The sequence below is a fragment of the Hyperolius riggenbachi genome, chromosome 1 (genome assembly GCF_040937935.1).
Source record: "Hyperolius riggenbachi isolate aHypRig1 chromosome 1, aHypRig1.pri, whole genome shotgun sequence".
In the NCBI taxonomy this organism is placed as follows: Eukaryota; Metazoa; Chordata; class Amphibia; order Anura; family Hyperoliidae; genus Hyperolius; species Hyperolius riggenbachi.
This window is the reverse complement of record NC_090646.1, coordinates 239,221,400-239,240,556: the sequence shown is the minus strand read 5'-3', so window position 1 is coordinate 239,240,556 and position 19,157 is coordinate 239,221,400. Positions and strand designations below refer to the sequence as shown.

At 47.9% G+C, this 19,157-nt stretch overlaps 1 protein-coding gene across 1 annotated transcript in view; it reads right to left on the bottom strand.

Moving 5' to 3' along the window:
• Positions 1 to 19,157, bottom strand: part of LOC137504030 (alcohol dehydrogenase 1-like) — a 110,312-nt gene that overhangs the window by 45,362 nt on the left and 45,793 nt on the right. Inside the window, exon 2 of the mRNA XM_068231946.1 lies at positions 17,352 to 17,453. Coding sequence (XP_068088047.1) covers positions 17,352 to 17,453 — 102 coding nt within the window. The remainder of the gene's footprint in view (positions 1 to 17,351; positions 17,454 to 19,157) is intronic.

The window sequence follows — 19,157 nt, the reverse complement described above, 5'->3', positions numbered from 1 at the left end:
CTTTTTTTTTTTTTTATGGTTTTGTAGTTTTGTTTTTACAACAAATTACACAGACAGATATAGCTATTTTTTGACGTAATAGCTGGTGGCAGAGTGGCAGCAGAAGGTAAATCTGTGTACCCTGGCGTTGGGAAACACAGACAGACAGACAGCAGCAGCAGCAGCAGGAGGAATGGAGGAGTAATGTGAGCAGCTATTGTTTGACGTAATAGCTGGTGGCAGAGTGGCAGCAGAAGGTAAATCTGTGTACCCTGGCGTTGGGAAACACAGACAGACAGCAGCATCAGCAGGAGGAATGGAGGAGTAGTGTGAGTGTGGCAGCAGGCAGGCAGCGTGACATAATAGCCCTGGTACCTAGCGGTGATACCAGGGCTGTAAATAAACACAGCAGGCAGGAGGTCCCAGACAGCGGTCGTGTAGCCCACATTGTGTCCAATACACAACTGGGACAACACAGTTTTCAACCCGGGCACCTCAGAAAAATTAAACCTTTTTTTTTTTTTTATGGTTTTGTAGTTTTGTTTTTACAACAAATTACACAGACAGATATAGCTATTTTTTGACGTAATAGCTGGTGGAAGAGTGGCAGCAGAAGGTAAATCTGTGTACCCTGGCGTTGGGAAACACAGACAGACAGACAGCAGCAGCAGCAGCAGGAGGAATGGAGGAGTAATGTGAGCAGCTATTGTTTGACGTAATAGCTGGTGGCAGAGTGGCAGCAGAAGGTAAATCTGTGTACCCTGGCGTTGGGAAACACAGACAGACAGCAGCATCAGCAGGAGGAATGGAGGAGTAGTGTGAGTGTGGCAGCAGGCAGGCAGCGTGACATAATAGCCCTGGTACCTAGCGGTGATACCAGGGCTGTAAATAAACACAGCAGGCAGGAGGTCCCAGACAGCGGTCGTGCAGCCCACATTGTGTCCAATACACAACTGGGACAACACAGTTTTCAACCCGGGCACCTCAGAAAAATTAAACCTTTTTTTTTTTTTATGGTTTTGTAGTTTTGTTTTTACAACAAATTACACAGACAGATATAGCTATTTTTTGACGTAATAGCTGGTGGCAGAGTGGCAGCAGAAGGTAAATCTGTGTACCCTGGCGTTGGGAAACACAGACAGACAGACAGCAGCAGCAGCAGCAGGAGGAATGGAGGAGTAATGTGAGCAGCTATTGTTTGACGTAATAGCTGGTGGCAGAGTGGCAGCAGAAGGTAAATCTGTGTACCCTGGCGTTGGGAAACACAGACAGACAGCAGCATCAGCAGGAGGAATGGAGGAGTAGTGTGAGTGTGGCAGCAGGCAGGCAGCGTGACATAATAGCCCTGGTACCTAGCGGTGATACCAGGGCTGTAAATAAACACAGCAGGCAGGAGGTCCCAGACAGCGGTCGTGTAGCCCACATTGTGTCCAATACACAACTGGGACAACACAGTTTTCAACCCGGGCACCTCAGAAAAATTAAACCTTTTTTTTTTTTTTTATGGTTTTGTAGTTTTGGTTTTACAACCAATTACACAGATATAGCTATTTTTTGACGTAATAGCTGGTGGCAGAGTGGCAGCAGAAGGTAAATCTGTGTACCCTGGCGTTGGGAAACACAGACAGACAGCAGCATCAGCAGGAGGAATGGAGGAGTAGTGTGAGTGTGGCAGCAGGCAGGCAGCGTGACATAATAGCCCTGGTACCTAGCGGTGATACCAGGGCTGTAAATAAACACAGCAGGCAGGAGGTCCCAGACAGCGGTCGTGTAGCCCACATTGTGTCCAATACACAACTGGGACAACACAGTTTTCAACCCGGGCACCTCAGAAAAATTAAACCTTTTTTTTTTTTTTTATGGTTTTGTAGTTTTGGTTTTACAACCAATTACACAGATATAGCTATTTTTTGACGTAATAGCTGGTGGCAGAGTGGCAGCAGAAGGTAAATCTGAGTACCCTGGCGTTGGGAAACACAGACAGACAGACAGCAGCAGCAGCAGCAGGAGGAATGGAGGAGTAATGTGAGCAGCTATTGTTTGACGTAATAGCTGGTGGCAGAGTGGCAGCAGAAGGTAAATCTGTGTACCCTGGTGTTGGGAAACACAGACAGACAGCAGCATCAGCAGGAGGAATGGAGGAGTAGTGTGAGTGTGGCAGCAGGCAGGCAGCGTGACATAATAGCCCTGGTACCTAGCGGTGATACCAGGGCTGTAAATAAACACAGCAGGCAGGAGGTCCCAGACAGCGGTCGTGTAGCCCACATTGTGTCCAATACACAACTGGGACAACACAGTTTTCAACCCGGGCACCTCAGAAAAATGAAACCTTTTTTTTTTTTTTATGGTTTTGTAGTTTTGGTTTTACAACCAATTACACAGATATAGCTATTTTTTGACGTAATAGCTGGTGGCAGAGTGGCAGCAGAAGGTAAATCTGTGTACCCTGGCGTTGGGAAACACAGACAGACAGCAGCATCAGCAGGAGGAATGGAGGAGTAGTGTGAGTGTGGCAGCAGGCAGGCAGCGTGACATAATAGCCCTGGTACCTAGCGGTGATACCAGGCCGTAAATGAACACAACAGGAGGTCCCAGACAGCGGTCGTGCAGCCCACATCGTGTCCAATACACAACTGGGACAACACAGTTTTCAACCCGGGCACCTCAGAAAAATTAAACCTTTTTTTTTTTTTTATGGTTTTTTGGTTTTGTTTGTAAAACAAATTACACAGATATATAGCTATTGTTTGACGTAATAGCTGGTGGCAGAGTGGCAGCAGAAGGTAAATCTGTGTACCCTGGCAGTGGGAAACACAGACAGACAGCAGAAGGGCAGTACACAGCAGCCCACTGTAGGTGTAAAATGTGTGGCTGCAGGCGACGTAATAGTCAAAGTGAACCAGGCTGGCTTAGTGAGCAGGAGCCAGGAGGTGGTAAAGGGTGGTAAGGCACATTAACGATGGTTCTTAGCCAGTTCATGTCTCCCTCTCGCCGACAACAGGGGCCAGGAACTCGCCTTCCACCCACGCCTGGTTCATCTTGAGAAACGTCAGTCTGTCCACAGACTTGTGAGACAGACGTGAGCGTTTCTCGGTGACCACACCACCAGCTGCACTGAAGCAGCGCTCGGACAGCACGCTGGAAGGGGGGCAGGACAGCACTTCCAGGGCGTACTGCGCCAGCTCGCTCCAGATCTCCAGGCGCTTGACCCAATACTCCATGGGATCAACAGGGGCATCGCTGTCAAGCCCGCTGTAGGACCCCATGTAGTCAGCCACCATGCGGGTCAGGCGCTGGCTGTGACCGGTGGAGGATGCTGCTGCATGCACCTCCTCTCTAGTCACTGCTGCCGGAGCCTCTACAGTCCTGTAGAGCTCGTGGCTGAGAGACAGCAGGTCTGTGGGGCGCTTGCTGCTGGATGCAGGCACCTGCTGCTGCCTCTGTGCTGGCTGCTGGACAGTGGGGGTGGAAGGCTGGGGGAAGGCTTCCTCCAAGCGCTCAACAAGGGCCTGCTGCAAGCTCCTTATTTGTTGCGCTGGGTCTTCTCCTGCAGGCGGCAGGAACTGGCTCAACTTCCCCTTGAGGCGTGGGTCCAACATCATGCTGATCCAGATGTCCTCCCTCTGCTTCATCTGGATCACCCTGGGGTCTCTGCGCAGGCACGTCAGCATGTGCGCTGCCATTGGGAAGAGGCGGGCCACGTCTGCTGGCACATCAACGGCAGTGCTGCTGTCCTCATCCTCCTCCTCTGCCTCGTCAGCCTCATCCTCTCTCCACCCCCGCACCAACTCAGATGCACTGTGCTGATCCCCCTCATCAGCAGCAAGGTCAGGGACCTCCACCAAGTCCTCCTCCTCCTCCCCCTCAGAGGTGGACTGTGCAGCTGCTTGCCGCTCCTGCTGGTCCAAGGCTGCCGCTCCCTGTTCCAGCAAAGCATCGAGGGCCCTGTTCAGCAGACAAACCAGGGGCACCCACTCGCAGACCATAGCATGGTCCCTGCTCACCATGTTAGTGGCCTGCAGAAAGGGAGCCAGCACTAAGCACACATGCTGCATGTGCCTCCAGTCATCATCGGGGACGATGGACGGGATGTTGCTGGTCTTGTCCCTTCTCTGAGCGGCGGAAACAGTGGCCAGGGCAAGGTACTGTTTGACAGCGCGCTTCTGTTCAACCAGACGCTCCAACATCGCCAGGGTGGAGTTCCAGCGAGTCGGAACGTCAAGGATCAGCCGATGGCGTGGCAGATCCAGCTCCTTTTGCACGTCTTCCAGGCTCGCACAGGCTGCAGCCGAGCGCCGGAAGTGACGCACAACGTTCCTTGCCGTTTCCAGCAGTTCGCCCATCCCCTGGTAGGTGCGCAAGAACTTCTGCACCACCAGGTTCAGCACGTGGGCAAGACAGGGGATGTGGGTCAGGTTTCCCCTGTCTATTGCGGCAACCAGATTGGCCCCATTGTCGGCCACCACCTCTCCGACTCTGAGGCCTCTGGGGGTCAGCCAAATCCTCTCCTGCTCCTGGAGTTTGGCCAACACATGGGTTGCCGTCAGCTTGGTCTTCCCAAGGCTGACCAAGTGCAGCAGCGCTTGGCAGTGGCGGGCCTTCACGCTGCTGCTGAGGCGGGGGGTTTGGCCAGGTGTGCCGGAGGATGGCAGAGGATCGGAGGAACCTGCTGCAGTTCCCCTGACCCTGCGGGGTGGCACCACCCACTGTGTTGCTGCTGCTGCTGTGCCCGCTGCTGCTCTCCCATCCTCACCCCCTTCCACCAAGCTGACCCAGTGGACAGTGAAGGACAGGTAGCGGCCTGTCCCGAAGCGGCTGCTCCAGGAGTCCATGGTGACGTGGACCCTTTCACCAACCGCGTGCTCCAGCCCTCGCTCCACATTGGCCATCACAAAGCGGTGCAGTGCAGGAATGGCCTTGCGGGAGAAAAAGTGTCTGCTGGGGAGCTGCCAGTCTGGGGCTGCGCAAGCAAGCAGCGCACGCATGTCGCTCCCCTCCTGCACGAGCGTGTACGGCAGGAGTTGGGAGCACATGGCCCGTGCTAGCAAGCCGTTCAGCTGCCGCACGCGACGGCTGCTGGGAGGCAGAGCCCTAACCACCCCCTGGAAGGACTCGCTCAAAAGGCTCTGGCGTGGCCTTTTGCTGGCACGGGAATCAGCAGACACAGCGGAGGAGGCCACTGAGGACTGGCTGCCAGAACAGGCCTCAGTGTCGGCGGCAGGAGTTGCAGAGGGGGGAGGAGCAGTGCGTTTCCGCACTACTGCTGGTGCTGCTGGAGGAGCAGGAGGGCGGGTGGCTGCTGTTGCTGCTGCTGCTGAAGGCTGTGCAGTGATGGGTGTGGTGCCACTGCCAGCACCAGATGCCTTCAGCCTCTGGAACTCCTGATGCTGGTGGAAATGTTTCGCAGCAAGGTGGTTGATGAGCGAGCTGGTGCAGAACTTTAAGGGGTCTGCACCTCTGCTCAACTTCCGCTGACAGTGGTTGCAAGTGGCGTACTTGCTGTACACTGTGGGCATGGTGAAAAAGCGCCAGATTGGTGACAGAAACATCCCCCTACGGCATGGAAGCGCTGCTGCCTGTCTCCCTGTGGTGGTTGGGGGGGGGGCTTGGGGGGCTTGGGTGCGGCTGGTGGTGGTACTGGCAGATGCTGCTGCTGCTGCTGCTGAGCCTGAGACACCAGCAGGCTGTGGGACCTGCCTACTGCTGCTGCCAATGCTTGCAATGATGCGCCTCCTTGCAAGGCCCACAAGAGCATCCTCCTCCTCCTCCTCAGAGCTGCTGAGGACGACATCCCCTGGAGGTGGTGGCACCCAGTCTCTGTCTGTCACCGGGTCATCATCATCCTCCCCCTCCTGAAACATGTCCTGCTGGGATGAGGACCCCCCAAACTCCTCTCCTGATGCATGGATGGGCTGCTTGACTGTCGCCACAGTCTTGCTGTCCAATCCCTCATCCCTCAAAGTGCCCATCAGCATCTCCTCCTCAAAATCGCCAACAACAGCAGACAATTGACTCATGATGCCTGGGGTCAAAAGACTGCTGAATGACAGGTCGCCAACTGACGGTGAACTGGCCTCCTCCCCAGGCCCTGCTGGGCGGCTGCTGCGAACAGGGGTGGTGGTGAGGGTGGAGGCCTCGGATGCAGAGCTGATGGCGGGCTGCTCATCCTCCGTCATCAGTTGCACCACAGTGTCTGCATGCTTTTCCTCAATGGGACGTTTCCGACCCGGCTGGAGGAAAATCTGAGCAGGTGCTACACGCTGCTGCTGCTGTGTCTCTGCAGCGTGAGTTGCAGATGCTCCTGCTGGGCGGCGCCCAAGGCGTCCACGGCCAGTGGCTATGGGAGGAATGTTAGCCACTGACGCTGCTGCTGCTGCTGCGGAACTGTGCATGGTGGCGCGCCCGCGGCTTGCCACAATGCTGCTCCCTCTCCTCCTGATTCCCTTGCTGCCCTTCCCCTTGCCCAAACCGCGCTGGCTGCCACTTCCAGACATCTTCGATGTTTTGGGCGTATAGACAAAAGTTTTTTAAAAGGGCGGGTGAAAAGTGGGGTACTTTAATGGAGTGGGTTGGTGGGTGAGGTGACTGAGTGAGTGTCCCTAGTACAGTAAGTAAGTAGTAACAGTCAGGAAGTACAACTAGCAGTTACAATAATCAGTAGTAATCACAAGGAAATAGAGTGTGTGTACACTACAGACAGTGAGTGCACGCACGCACAAACACGCGCAGGAGCTAGCCTATGAACAGAGACTGAGTGAGTGTCCCTACTACAGTAAGTAAGTAGTAACAGTCAGGAAGTACAACTAGCAGTTACAATAATCAGTAGTAATCACAAGGAAATAGAGTGTGTGTACACTACAGACAGTGAGTGCACGCACGCGCAAACACGCGCAGGAGCTAGCCTATGAACAGAGACTGAGTGAGTGTCCCTACTACAGTAAGTAAGTAGTAACAGTCAGGAAGTACAACTAGCAGTTACAATAATCAGTAGTAATCACAAGGAAATAGAGTGTGTGTACACTACAGACAGTGAGTGCACGCACGCGCAAACACGCGCAGGAGCTGGCCTATGAACAGAGACTGAGTGAGTGTCCCTAGTACAGTAAGTAAGTAGTAACAGTCAGGAAGTACAACTAGCAGTTACAATAATCAGTAGTAATCACAAGGAAATAGAGTGTGTGTACACTACAGACAGTGAGTGAACGCACGCGCACACACGCGCAGGAGCTAGCCTATGAACAGAGACTGAGTGAGTGTCCCGACTCCCTAGTACAGTAAGTAAGTAGTAACAGTCAGGAAGTACAACTAGCAGTTACAATAATCAGTAGTAATCACAAGTAAATTTAGTGTGTGTACACTACAGACAGTGAGTGCACGCACGCGCAAACACGCGCAGGAGCTAGCCTATGAACAGTGACTGAGTGAGTGTCCCTAGTACAGTAAGTAAGTAAGTAGTAACAGTCAGTAAGTACAACTAACTAATTACAATAAGCAATCAGTTATCAGAAGGAAATAGAGTGTGTGTAGTGTGTGTACACAGACAGTGAGTGCACACACGCAGGAGCTAGTAGCCTATGAACAGTGACTGAGTGTCCTAGACTCCTAGTACAGTAAGAGTAAGTAGTAACAGTAAGTACAACTAACTAATTACAATAATCAATCAGTTATCAGAAGGAAATAGAGTGTGTGTAGTGTGTGTACACAGACAGTGAGTGCACACACGCAGGAGCTAGTAGCCTATGAACAGTGACTGAGTGTCCTAGACTCCTAGTACAGTAAGAGTAAGTAGTAACAGTAAGTACAACTAACTAATTACAATAAGCAATCAGTTATCAGAAGGAAATAGAGTGTGTGTAGTGTGTGTACACAGACAGTGAGTGCACACACGCAGGAGCTAGTAGCCTATGAACAGTGACTGAGTGTCCTAGACTCCTAGTACAGTAAGAGTAAGTAGTAACAGTAAGTACAACTAACTAATTACAATAATCAATCAGTTATCAGAAGGAAATAGAGTGTGTGTAGTGTGTGTACACAGACAGAGAGTGCACACACGCAGGAGCTAGTAGCCTATGAACAGTGACTGAGTGTCCTAGACTCCTAGTACAGTAAGAGTAAGTAGTAACAGTAAGTACAACTAACTAATTACAATAAGCAATCAGTTATCAGAAGGAAATAGAGTGTGTGTAGTGTGTGTACACAGACAGTGAGTGCACACACGCAGGAGCTAGTAGCCTATGAACAGTGACTGAGTGTCCTAGACTCCTAGTACAGTAAGAGTAAGTAGTAACAGTAAGTACAACTAACTAATTACAATAAGCAATCAGTTATCAGAAGGAAATAGAGTGTGTGTAGTGTGTACACAGACAGTGAGTGCACACACGCAGGAGCTAGTAGCCTATGAACAGTGACTGAGTGTCCTAGACTCCTAGTACAGTAAGAGTAAGTAGTAACAGTAAGTACAACTAACTAATTACAATAAGCAATCAGTTATCAGAAGGAAATAGAGTGTGTGTAGTGTGTGTACACAGACAGTGAGTGCACACACGCAGGAGCTAGTAGCCTATGAACAGTGACTGAGTGTCCTAGACTCCTAGTACAGTAAGTAGTAACAGTAAGTACAACTAACTAATTATTAGTGGGGCTTGCACACTTTTGCAGGTAAGCATTCATCTGTTTTTAAGTAACGCTGCTCAGCTCTTTACTATGTTTTAATTTATTTCCGGCCAGCTGCTCCCACTTAACAGTTTTGCTTTTGGTGTATATGCAGAGCTTCTGTTTGGTTCAAGGTGCGTTTGCAGTCTCTGGGGGGGCTCAGCGCATCTCTGAGTTGAGGCCAATCGGTGGCGGCCTGGTGATGCGCTGATCCCACTTTTTTTACGCAATTTTCAATTTTACTTGGTAGCGCGCCCAGGCTATGCATATGCATAGGTATAATTTAGTTAGTGTTAGGTCCCCTCCCATGGAGGAAAGACTTCTACGACAGTGGGAGGGACGAGTACCTAACAAGTTGCATGCAAGCTGTTAGAGGAAACCAACATCCTCCAAGCGGTAGACAGGTCATGTGTGTGCTCAGTGTGTATTTTATCCCATTAGTGGGGCTTGCACACTTTTGCAGGTAAGCATTCATCTGTTTTTAAGTAGCGCTGCTCAGCTCTTTACAGACAGTGAGTGCACACACGCAGGAGCTAGTAGCCTATGAACAGTGACTGAGTGTCCTAGACTCCTAGTACAGTAAGTAGTAACAGTAAGTACAACTAACTAATTACAATAATCAATCAGTTATCAGAAGGAAATAGAGTGTGTGTAGTGTGTACACAGACAGTGAGTGCACACACGCAGGAGCTAGTAGCCTATGAACAGTGACTGAGTGTCCTAGACTCCTAGTACAGTAAGTAGTAACAGTGAGTACAACTAACTAATTACAATATTCAATTACAATAATGAATCAGTTATCAGAAGGAAATAGAGTGTGTGTAGTGTGTACACAGACAGTGAGTGCACACACGCAGGAGCAGCTAGTAGCCTATGAACAGTGACAGTGAGTGTCCTAGTACAGTTACAGTATATAACTACAATACTAATACAATCAGTAGTAAAGGACAGCAGAAATACTGGTATAGAATAGAGAGAAATAAACAGAGGACAGGAGGACAGCTGCCCACACAGGCAAGGCCCTGAGGCCTAAAGCTGTAAGCCTGCAGCAGCTGGCCTGTCTCTATGTAACACAAAAGCTACTAACTAAAATACAATGTCTAACTAACTAACAACAATATAGGAGGGTGTATAGGAGGTGTATGTGAGCAAAAACGCTAGGTAAATGACCACAATAAAGCTCTTGCTAAGCCAAAGCACAAAGGAGCAACTCTCTCTCTATGCAAGTCTCAGGCAAGGACGGAGAAACGTAACATGGCGGCCGCTATTTATAGGGTAGGGGCTGGCCAGGGTCCCCCTCTGTGATTGGCTGCCGTCAGAGGGCCTGGGAGCCCTCTGATTGGCTCTAAGGACATCAATCTGGGCTATGACGCTATTCGAGCTCGGTACCGAGCTCGAATAGCGCCGTTTGCTCGAATAGCTCGAATAGTGAATGGGCTATTCGAGTGTACGCGAATAGCCCATTCGAATAGCTACAGCTATTCGGAGCTCGAATACCGAGCTCGAATAGCTGGAAAAGAGCTCGAATATTCGAGCTACTCGAATATTCGAGCTCTGCTGAGCACCACTGATCCCCATTATATACATACTTCCAAAGATACACAAGGGTCTGAAAGACCCTCCTGGACGCCCGATAGTCTCGGGTATTGATTCCATCTTTTCCAATATTGCCATGTTTCTGGATAGGATATTGAGGCCCATAGTAGTGAATCTACATTCATATCTGAGAGATACCAAACATTTTTCATATCTGAGAGATACCAAACATTTTTTAAAGGTTTACCCACAGTAAGGGAATTTCATGACTGGCCCTTAATGTCTTTCAAAAGAGCCCCTTCCCTAAGAGATGCACTTGTCCATAATGATCTGGGTCCCTCATTGGGAGTGACTGGGAGGAAAAATGGCACCTTTCCCTGCATGGGGTGCCACTTGTGCAGTTATATTGTAGAAGGAGATACTTTTACCCACCCCAGCCGAGGGACTAAATTTAAGATTAGGGGCAGCTACAGCTGTGACTCTAGATTTGTTATATATCTTTTAAAATGTCCCTGCGGTTTGGGTTATGTAGGTAAAACTACGCAAGCATTGAAAGATAGAATGTCCTCCCACAAGTCTAGTATTAGAAATCAGAACCGTGAACTGTCTGTCTCTGATCATTTTTGTAGTAAGGGTCACCGTTTGGCCCAGTTGAGGGTTCAGGTGATAGAGGGGGTACCCGTTTTACGTAGAGGTGGTGATCGACATAGGAGGTTGGCCCTTAGAGAAAATTTCTGGATCAAAAAACTAGATACATTAGAACCCAGGGGCCTTAATAGAGATTATGACCTGTCCAATTTGATTTGAATATCTATGATGTTTTATGGGGTTTGCATACTAATAATATGTATTATTATGTTTTCATCAGGATGTGTCACTGACGGCTGGTTCACTGCGGTATGGTAAATATAAAGATTATTATTCCTTTACCCTTCAGATTGCAGCGCAATATTGGGGAGATGTTATTGGTTGGCTTGTCATCTATTTGCCTTATTTTACCTATGTCCCTTATGATGCTTTTTTGTGCTGCCATAAGCCCTAGCTATGCGGGTTTCATATTGTTTTAATATATTGACATTCTGCCCTTTTGTAGTTACTGCGTTCTGCCACTTAATGTTTTACGCTATGTGGATGGGCGCATTTAGTGCGTACTATCCCCGCTGCACTTTATTGGAGCCAGCTTGGTCTGGTCTAGCGGCGTTTTGATTCCGGCGCGCTTTCGTTTTTGTTGCGGTTTTTGCCGCCTTTTGCTAGTTACGCTGCATCTGATTAGAGCCAGCTTAGTCTGGCTCAGCAGCGGTTTTGTGGCGGCGCGCATTCGCTTTGGAGGCGTTTTTTCTATCCGCTCTTTGCCAGTTCAGTTCTGCTGAGCGGCGGACGTTGTCGGCGCGCACCCGATTGGATGCGCTGTCGTCTCCGCCCCTCTCTTCAGCTGCGCCAGCCTTTGCAGCTGGCGGACGTTGTAGGCGCTTGCGTGATTGGATGTGGCTTCCTTGCTACGTCATGCGCCCCTGCTGCAGGTCTCGTCACTTTCCATAGGCCATTGTACTGTGGGATTTGATTGGGTCACAGAGGGGATGCTGTTAAACTCCTATTGGCTGGGGCGGCAGTCTTCAAGTGCGGACTGTGTAGGCGAGTGGGTGATTGGCTGGCTTCTGTATCTTCTTTCTGGACATTTTTATGCACTATTATTGTTTACAACAGGGGTATGATGAACGCTGTCCTTATCTCACTATAAGGATATATATGTGAGGGGACATGTGAGTACCATTTATTTATATTTCTTATTGGGGCATATGGTCCAGTGTGCTGCACTCTGATTGGCTATGTCCAGCTGTTGGTGATATGTGATTGGTGAGTTGGTTCTTATACATATGCGACCACACTAAGTAGGTAGTTCTCTATGTGGTCCTCCTTGGTGTGTATATAACATGATGTGAATAGAGGTTATTTAGTGTGGGTCTATTAGGATTTGACAAAGGACCGTGTGAGTCCGAAACGCCTGTGCGTCATCTGGCTTGACCCATGCTTTTTAACATGTTTGAATTTTAACTTCTAATAAAGCTATTTTTACTGACGGTGCGGATCTTGAAGTACTTAGGTTTAGGCACCAGCAGGGGGGGTTAGTTTTAGGCACCACTTGGGGGGTCGTAGGTTTAGGCACCACCAGGGGAGTCTAGGGGTTAGGGATAGGTACAGGGAGGGCTGTGTATGAGAGTAAGGTTACATATAGTTACAGCACAATATGTGTAATATATACAATTTATTACATTATGTGTATTAATACAAAGGGGGGGTCTAGGTGTTGGGGATAGGGAGAAGGAGAGATCTGTGTGAGCTTACAGTTAGGTATAATTGCTGTGCAATAACTTTAAAATCTACTATTCTATTACTATGCTTAATAGCAGTTTAAATATCGTTTTTATTATAGACGTTATTTGAAGTTTTAATACACTATCGGTTTGTTGTTATACACGGTATTTCACGTTTCATTCAACAATACGTTTATGTTATACATGCGATTTGACGTTTTACTACAGAATACGGTTGTTGTTATAGACGGTATTTTGCCGTTTAATATACGTTCATTACAGCGATACAGCACTATTGTTTTACATTGTAACTTATAAATTCGGCTACATCCCGCGCCCTTTTTTCCATGCGCCCTTTTTCAATATACGCGCAGAGGCCTGTCGTGTGCACAATGACATGCATCTGGATCATTGTACCGCTGCTGCCAGCCCCCTGCGCTCTGCTGCACCCCCTTAAAAGATCACCAATCTAGTGACAATCTTCTTGTCACTAGTCTGCTTTATTTATGTGAGGCTGTCAGTCAGCCTCGTAGCATCTCCCACTCGATTTGAGCCCCCCGCCGCTCCCCGACTCTGTTAGCTTCCTCCAATAGGAAGCCAAGCCGCGACCCAGAAAGTACTCCTATGATCATTTTTACAGATTGCTTGTAACTTTTGAAACACTTGACCAATGTATCACAAACATGTGTTCAATTCTTACCCAAATTAATATATAAATATATATATATATATATATATATATATATATATATATATATATATATATATATATATATATATATATGAGATCAAAACCTTTGAAAAGAAATTTTAGTCTATAAATCAAGAAACTGACAATCTATCCTACACCATTCATTTATCTGAAAAACTGGTCATAATTTTTCGCTACTCCTGATTAACCTATATAGAAGAAAATAGGGATTTCAATCACATTTCTCACTTGGGAAAAAAAAATGTTCTGTACAACTGATCATTTTTATCAAATAATTTGAGAATCACATCCTTATTGTATTGTGTCTTCCTGCTAAGACAGAGGATAGGGTGCTCGTTATCTGACTGATCTATCTGGCATAGGATCCCATTACGGCCATAAGTGGTTGCACAGTTTTTCACCAGGAACTAGTGGTTGAAGTCTGGGTTTTAAAGCACAAGGTTTCTCACATGCTTGTGTCCATTGCACTAACCTGGATTGTTTTAAAGGCAGTCAGGGACTTGACCAGGGCACTAAAGTGGAGTACAAATTTCATGTAGGTGTCATCATTCTCCAAACACAAAATAACTTAGGCATTGGTTTATTAGGTAAACCAAGCCATCATGACTTATTCTTCCTGGACCCAGATCTCAGGGTTTCTTTATGCTTCAGTACTGACAGTAGTAAATGCATGATTTGGACATGGTACAGCTTTGTGTAGTCAGCTTCATCATTCATGTATATGACATTATCTATGCAACTTAGTTTTTGACAATAGTTTCCTCGTACCTCCCCACATTATTCAGTTAGCTATAACCAATCATCCAAACAAAAACCTGTTTCCTCACATATTTCCTCACATATCCTTAACTTTCTCCCTAATGTTAACCCTTTCCTGTCTCCTACTCCTAACCCCTAATCCTAACCTCCCAACTTAATATCAACCCTCTTCCTGACCACCAACCCTAACCTCTGTCCACAACTACCTTCATGATATCTAACCCGAAGTTCTCACACTTATTAACCCCCCTGGCGGTATAATTCCCGCGGGTTTTTTTCACTTTTTTTTTTTCAGCATGTAGCTAGCCTAGCGCTAGCTACATGCTTCTCCCCTCCCCGCGGCGTCCGCCCGTCCCCTCCGATCGCCGCCGGCGCCGCTTGCCCATAAGGAAATCCCGTTCTGAACGGGATTTCCTTGAGGGCTTCCCCTGTCGTCATGGCAATGAATGGAGTGACGTCACAGGGAGTCCCGATCCACCCCATAGCGCAGCCTGGCGGCGATTGGCCAGGCTGCGCAAGGGGTATGCGGGGGGGGCCTGTATCCGCGGCGGGTAGCGGTGCATCGGCAGCGGGCGGCGGCGATCAGACCAAACACGCAGCTAGCAAAGTGCTAGCTGCGTGTTTGAAAAAAAAATTATGTAAATCGGCCCAGAGCGGCACCCTCCGGCGGCTTACCCCGTGTCACACATGGGGTTACCGCCAAGGAGGTTAAAGAGACTCTGAAGCCTCTTAAAAATCATTTTTTTAAACAATCCTGTTTAATACATTAGTCCTACCTAAATTGCCGCATTCCCACGGCTGTAAACTATCTAAAACCTCCCTAACTCCCCGGGGGCCGATCCGTGCAGCGCTTTCGTGTGAGGCAGGGCTGCCTCTCCCCAGCCGATCTCAGTCTTTCTTCACTGAGAGGGACGGGGGAGAGGTGGAGATCCGCCGCTGACAGGTGCGTGTGGGACAGGGCTGCAGCCCATAGCCCTGCCTCACACGGAAGACTAGAGGGCAGCAAAATCCACAACCAAGAAAGTCGTGGATTTTGCGGGGGAGAGGGAGGGCGGGTTAGGGGGGTTTTAGATAGTTTACAGCCGCGGCAATGCGGCTAATGTATTAAACAAGATTGTTTAATAAAAAACGGATTTTTAAGAGCCTTCAGAGTCTCTTTAAGTCCTTTACTGATGCCTAACCCTAATGTTTCCACTTCAGGTTAAACCCCTTTCTCACACCTATGGCTAACTTCCACACTTAACATTAACCCCACACCTGATCTCTTTGGCGCTAACAAGTAAATGAAACCTCCCTTTACAGTATGCCCTAACTTTCAGTGCTGAATCCAAGCACTAGAGCAGCGTTTTTCAACCGCTGTTCCGTGGCACACTAGTGTGCCGCGGGATGTTGCCTGGTGTGCCGCAGGACTGTCCTCTCTCCCACCCCCCCCCCCCCCACCCCCCCCGTCCCCGCGGCCGCCGCTGTTATTACCTTAGCAGCGGCCGCTCTCCCCTCTCCGGCACGTATACTTTCCAGCAGCGTATTTCCCGGCTGCTGTGTGTGATGCGACAGGAAGCAGGGCTCGGTTCCCATAGTAACGGCGATACACATCGCCTATACAGGAAGCCGATGCCCTGCTTCCTGTCGCATCACACACACAGCAGCCGGGAGATACGCTGCTGGAAAGTACACGTGCCGGAGAGGGGAGAGCGGCCGCTGCTAAGGTAATAACAGCGGCGGGGACGGGTGGGAGGCACTACCTACCTATACTGGCCACTATACTAGCCACTATACTAGCTATACTGGGGCACTATACTGGCTATACTGGGGCACTATACTGGCTGTACTGGGGCACTATACTGGCTTTACTGGGGCACTATACTGGCTACTACTGGGCACTATACTAGCTATACTGGGCACTATACTGGAGCACTATACTGGGGAACTATACTGGGGCACTATACTGGCTATACTGGGCACTATACTAGCTATACTGGGCACTACCTACCTATACTGAGCACTATTCTAGCTATACTGGGCACTATTCTAGCCATACTGGGGCACTATACTAGCTATACTGGGCACTATACACCTATACTGGGCACTATTCTAGCCATACTGGGGAACTATACTAGCTATACTGGGCACTATACTAGCTATACTGAGCACTATTCTAGCCATACTGTGCACTATTCTAGCCATATTGGGCACTATACTAGCTATACTGGGCACTATACTGGCTATACTGGGGCACTATACTAGCTATACTCGGCACTATACTGGAGCACTATACTGGCTATACTGGGGAACTATGCTGGCTATACTGGGGCACTATACTGGGCACTATACTAGCTATACTGTGCACTACCTACCTATACTGAGCACTATTCTACCTATACTGGGGCACTATACTAGCTATACTGGGGCACTATACTGGGGTAACTATACTAGCCATACTGGGGCAACTAAACTTCCTATACTGGGGCAACTATGCTAGCTATGCAGCCGCACCCCAGCCCCCCCCCCCCCCCCATAGCCTGCTGCGCACGGCACTGTCCACTGGGTCGCGCAAACACCCGCGCCCCCCCCCCCCCCCCCCAAGAAAAATTTGGTTAGAAAGTGTTCAGCAGGCCGGAAAAGGTTGGGAACCACTGCACTACAATATGTGTGTGCATCTTAACAGCCAGGTAATGTGATAGTCAAAGTCTAGAACCTAAACCCACCCTGACATATTTATTTAAAAAACACTCGGACTATGCAGTACTGCAAAAGCTAGCACCCAATTCATTAATTATCCCTAACTGAGTATCAGCCACATACCTAAGCAGTCTACTACACTTAAGATGCTGTGCAAGCAAAGTAAACATGGCAGGATGGGCATAGATGATTAAAAAAAGACCTTTACCTAAGCTTTATTTTTAGCTATTTTTGTTTTTAATTTTTCTCTTAGCTTTGATTTACTAAAATGTTGACTATCTTGATTAACAAAAATGAGAACTGTAAGCTACAATAGACGAAGAGCTGTTATGGGTTGTAGGTAACTATACAGAATTGGGTGCTAGTTTACTTTAGGGGACCCAGCAGGAAACCTCATAGGGAACAGTTTTCCATTCACAGTACCCTCTTACAGCACAAATCACGGTGATTGGCCAAACAGTGTGGGCATAGTTTACTACAACCTATCTGTAACCTAGCAGTTTGAGAGGGTGCTGTCCACCCAATCACATTAGCTGTATATCCTTATGACGATTAAAGTAGACAATCACCCAGAATTGTTATACTAGTGTCAAACTTAAAAGCTGCAAATATCTTACTGTAAAGTAAAAAGGACTTTGTAAGCTAGTTAGCTATGCCATGTTTCAAATGTATAATATATCAGAATTACACAAAATAATTTGTAAACTACTATTAATCTTTACCTTAATGCGAACTTCATTTGCTTTTGGTGGCTGTACCTCAATCTCCTCAATCACAAGGGGCTTGCCTTTCTCCCAGGCTACGGCTGCTTTGCATTTTATAACCTTTAATCAATATAAAAACACAGGTTAGTAAAGAGATCTATATGTGTTATGTTCTGATATTGCAAACTTATGAGATTATTCCGTAAAAAAAAAACATGGAAAAAGCAATCTGAAAGTACAGAAACTCATGGCAATTTAATTAACAAAATGATGAACAATGCTGCTGATCATTCTGGCATCAGTGGTGTCTGAATCACATACCTGAAACAAGCATGTGGCTAATCTTGTCAATTTTTTGTCATAAACAAAAATGCTTGTTTAAGGGCTATGGCTACAACTTATAGAATGAAATCACACTAGGAACACTGTGCTCACTACTCAATCCTCAAGGAATTTATGCTGTAAATCAGTTTAAAATGTCATGCAAAAGTCCATGTACAAGCACCAAATAACCAATAGTGTGCTGCTGTATTCAATATACACAATATAGAATAAAATCACACTTGGAAAACTGCACTCATATAGAGGACTCCTCAATCCTCAAGGAAATTGTACTGTGAGTCAGTTAGAATTTCATGCAAAAGTCCATGTACAAGCACCACACACACACTACAGAGTCCTATATCATGTAACAGGTGTGGAGCACTGCTATTCAGTGTGTGTACCACTCATAGACATAAATAGAAGATAATAGCTGCGCTTCTTTTTGTGCTTGTGTTTCTTCCGGTATAAAACAATCAACGGGTAAAGCAACACCCCCCGTCAGATGGGGACTCACCGGATGGTGCGGCCTTCAGGGCCCGGTGTCGCTTTGGGGTATTGGCCACCCCACAGCCTCTCTGGCACCTCCCATCTGGTCCTTCAGGGACTCAAGTGCATCATCAGCTGTATATAATAAAAATGGAGACTCCTCAACGTGTAAAGGTCTACTTATGGCTTTATTTGTTTTTTTAAATGGTATGCAGAAATAATCAGAAAAAAACTTAAAAAGTTCCAGTAATAAGTGTTCCCAACATGGGATAGTGACAACTCAATATAAGCGATTAGGGATCACTTAAAGCAAAGTAATGCACTTAGCTGGGGTGGGTAGAGCACCCAAGGATCACCTAACAGCCTGCCCGGTGTCCACAGATGTCACTCCTGCTATCAGTGCTGGGAATAAAGCCATAAGTAGACTTTTACGCAATGAGGAGTCTCCATTTTTATTATATACAGCTGGTGATGAACTTGAGCCCCTGAAGGACCGGACGGGAGGTGCCAGAGAGGCTGTGGGGTGGCCAATACCCCAATCACGACTAGAGATGGCCCGAACGGTTCGCCGGCGAACGGTTCCCGGCGAACTTCCAGGGGTCCACGAACGCGGAGAACCGCAAACTTTTCCGGAAGTTTGGTTCGCCCCCATAATGCACCATTAGGGTCAACTTTGACCCTCTACATCACTGCCAGCAAGCACATTGTAGCCAATCAGGCTACCCTCCCTCCTGGAGCCACTCCCCCCCTTATAAAAGGCAGGCACCGCCGGCCATTTTACTCACTCGTGTGCCTGCAGTAAATAGAGAAGGGACAGCTGCTGCTGCTGCAGACTCTCATAGGGAAAGATTAGTTAGGCTCTTGTAGGCTTGTTAGCTTGTTCCTTGCTGATTCTTATTGCTAAAATAGCACCCCACAACAGCTCTTTTGAGAGCTAATCTTGTTCTTGTGATCTATTTTTTTTTCTGTGTGTCCCACTGATACTTGTGTTGCATAGACATAGATTCATACTGT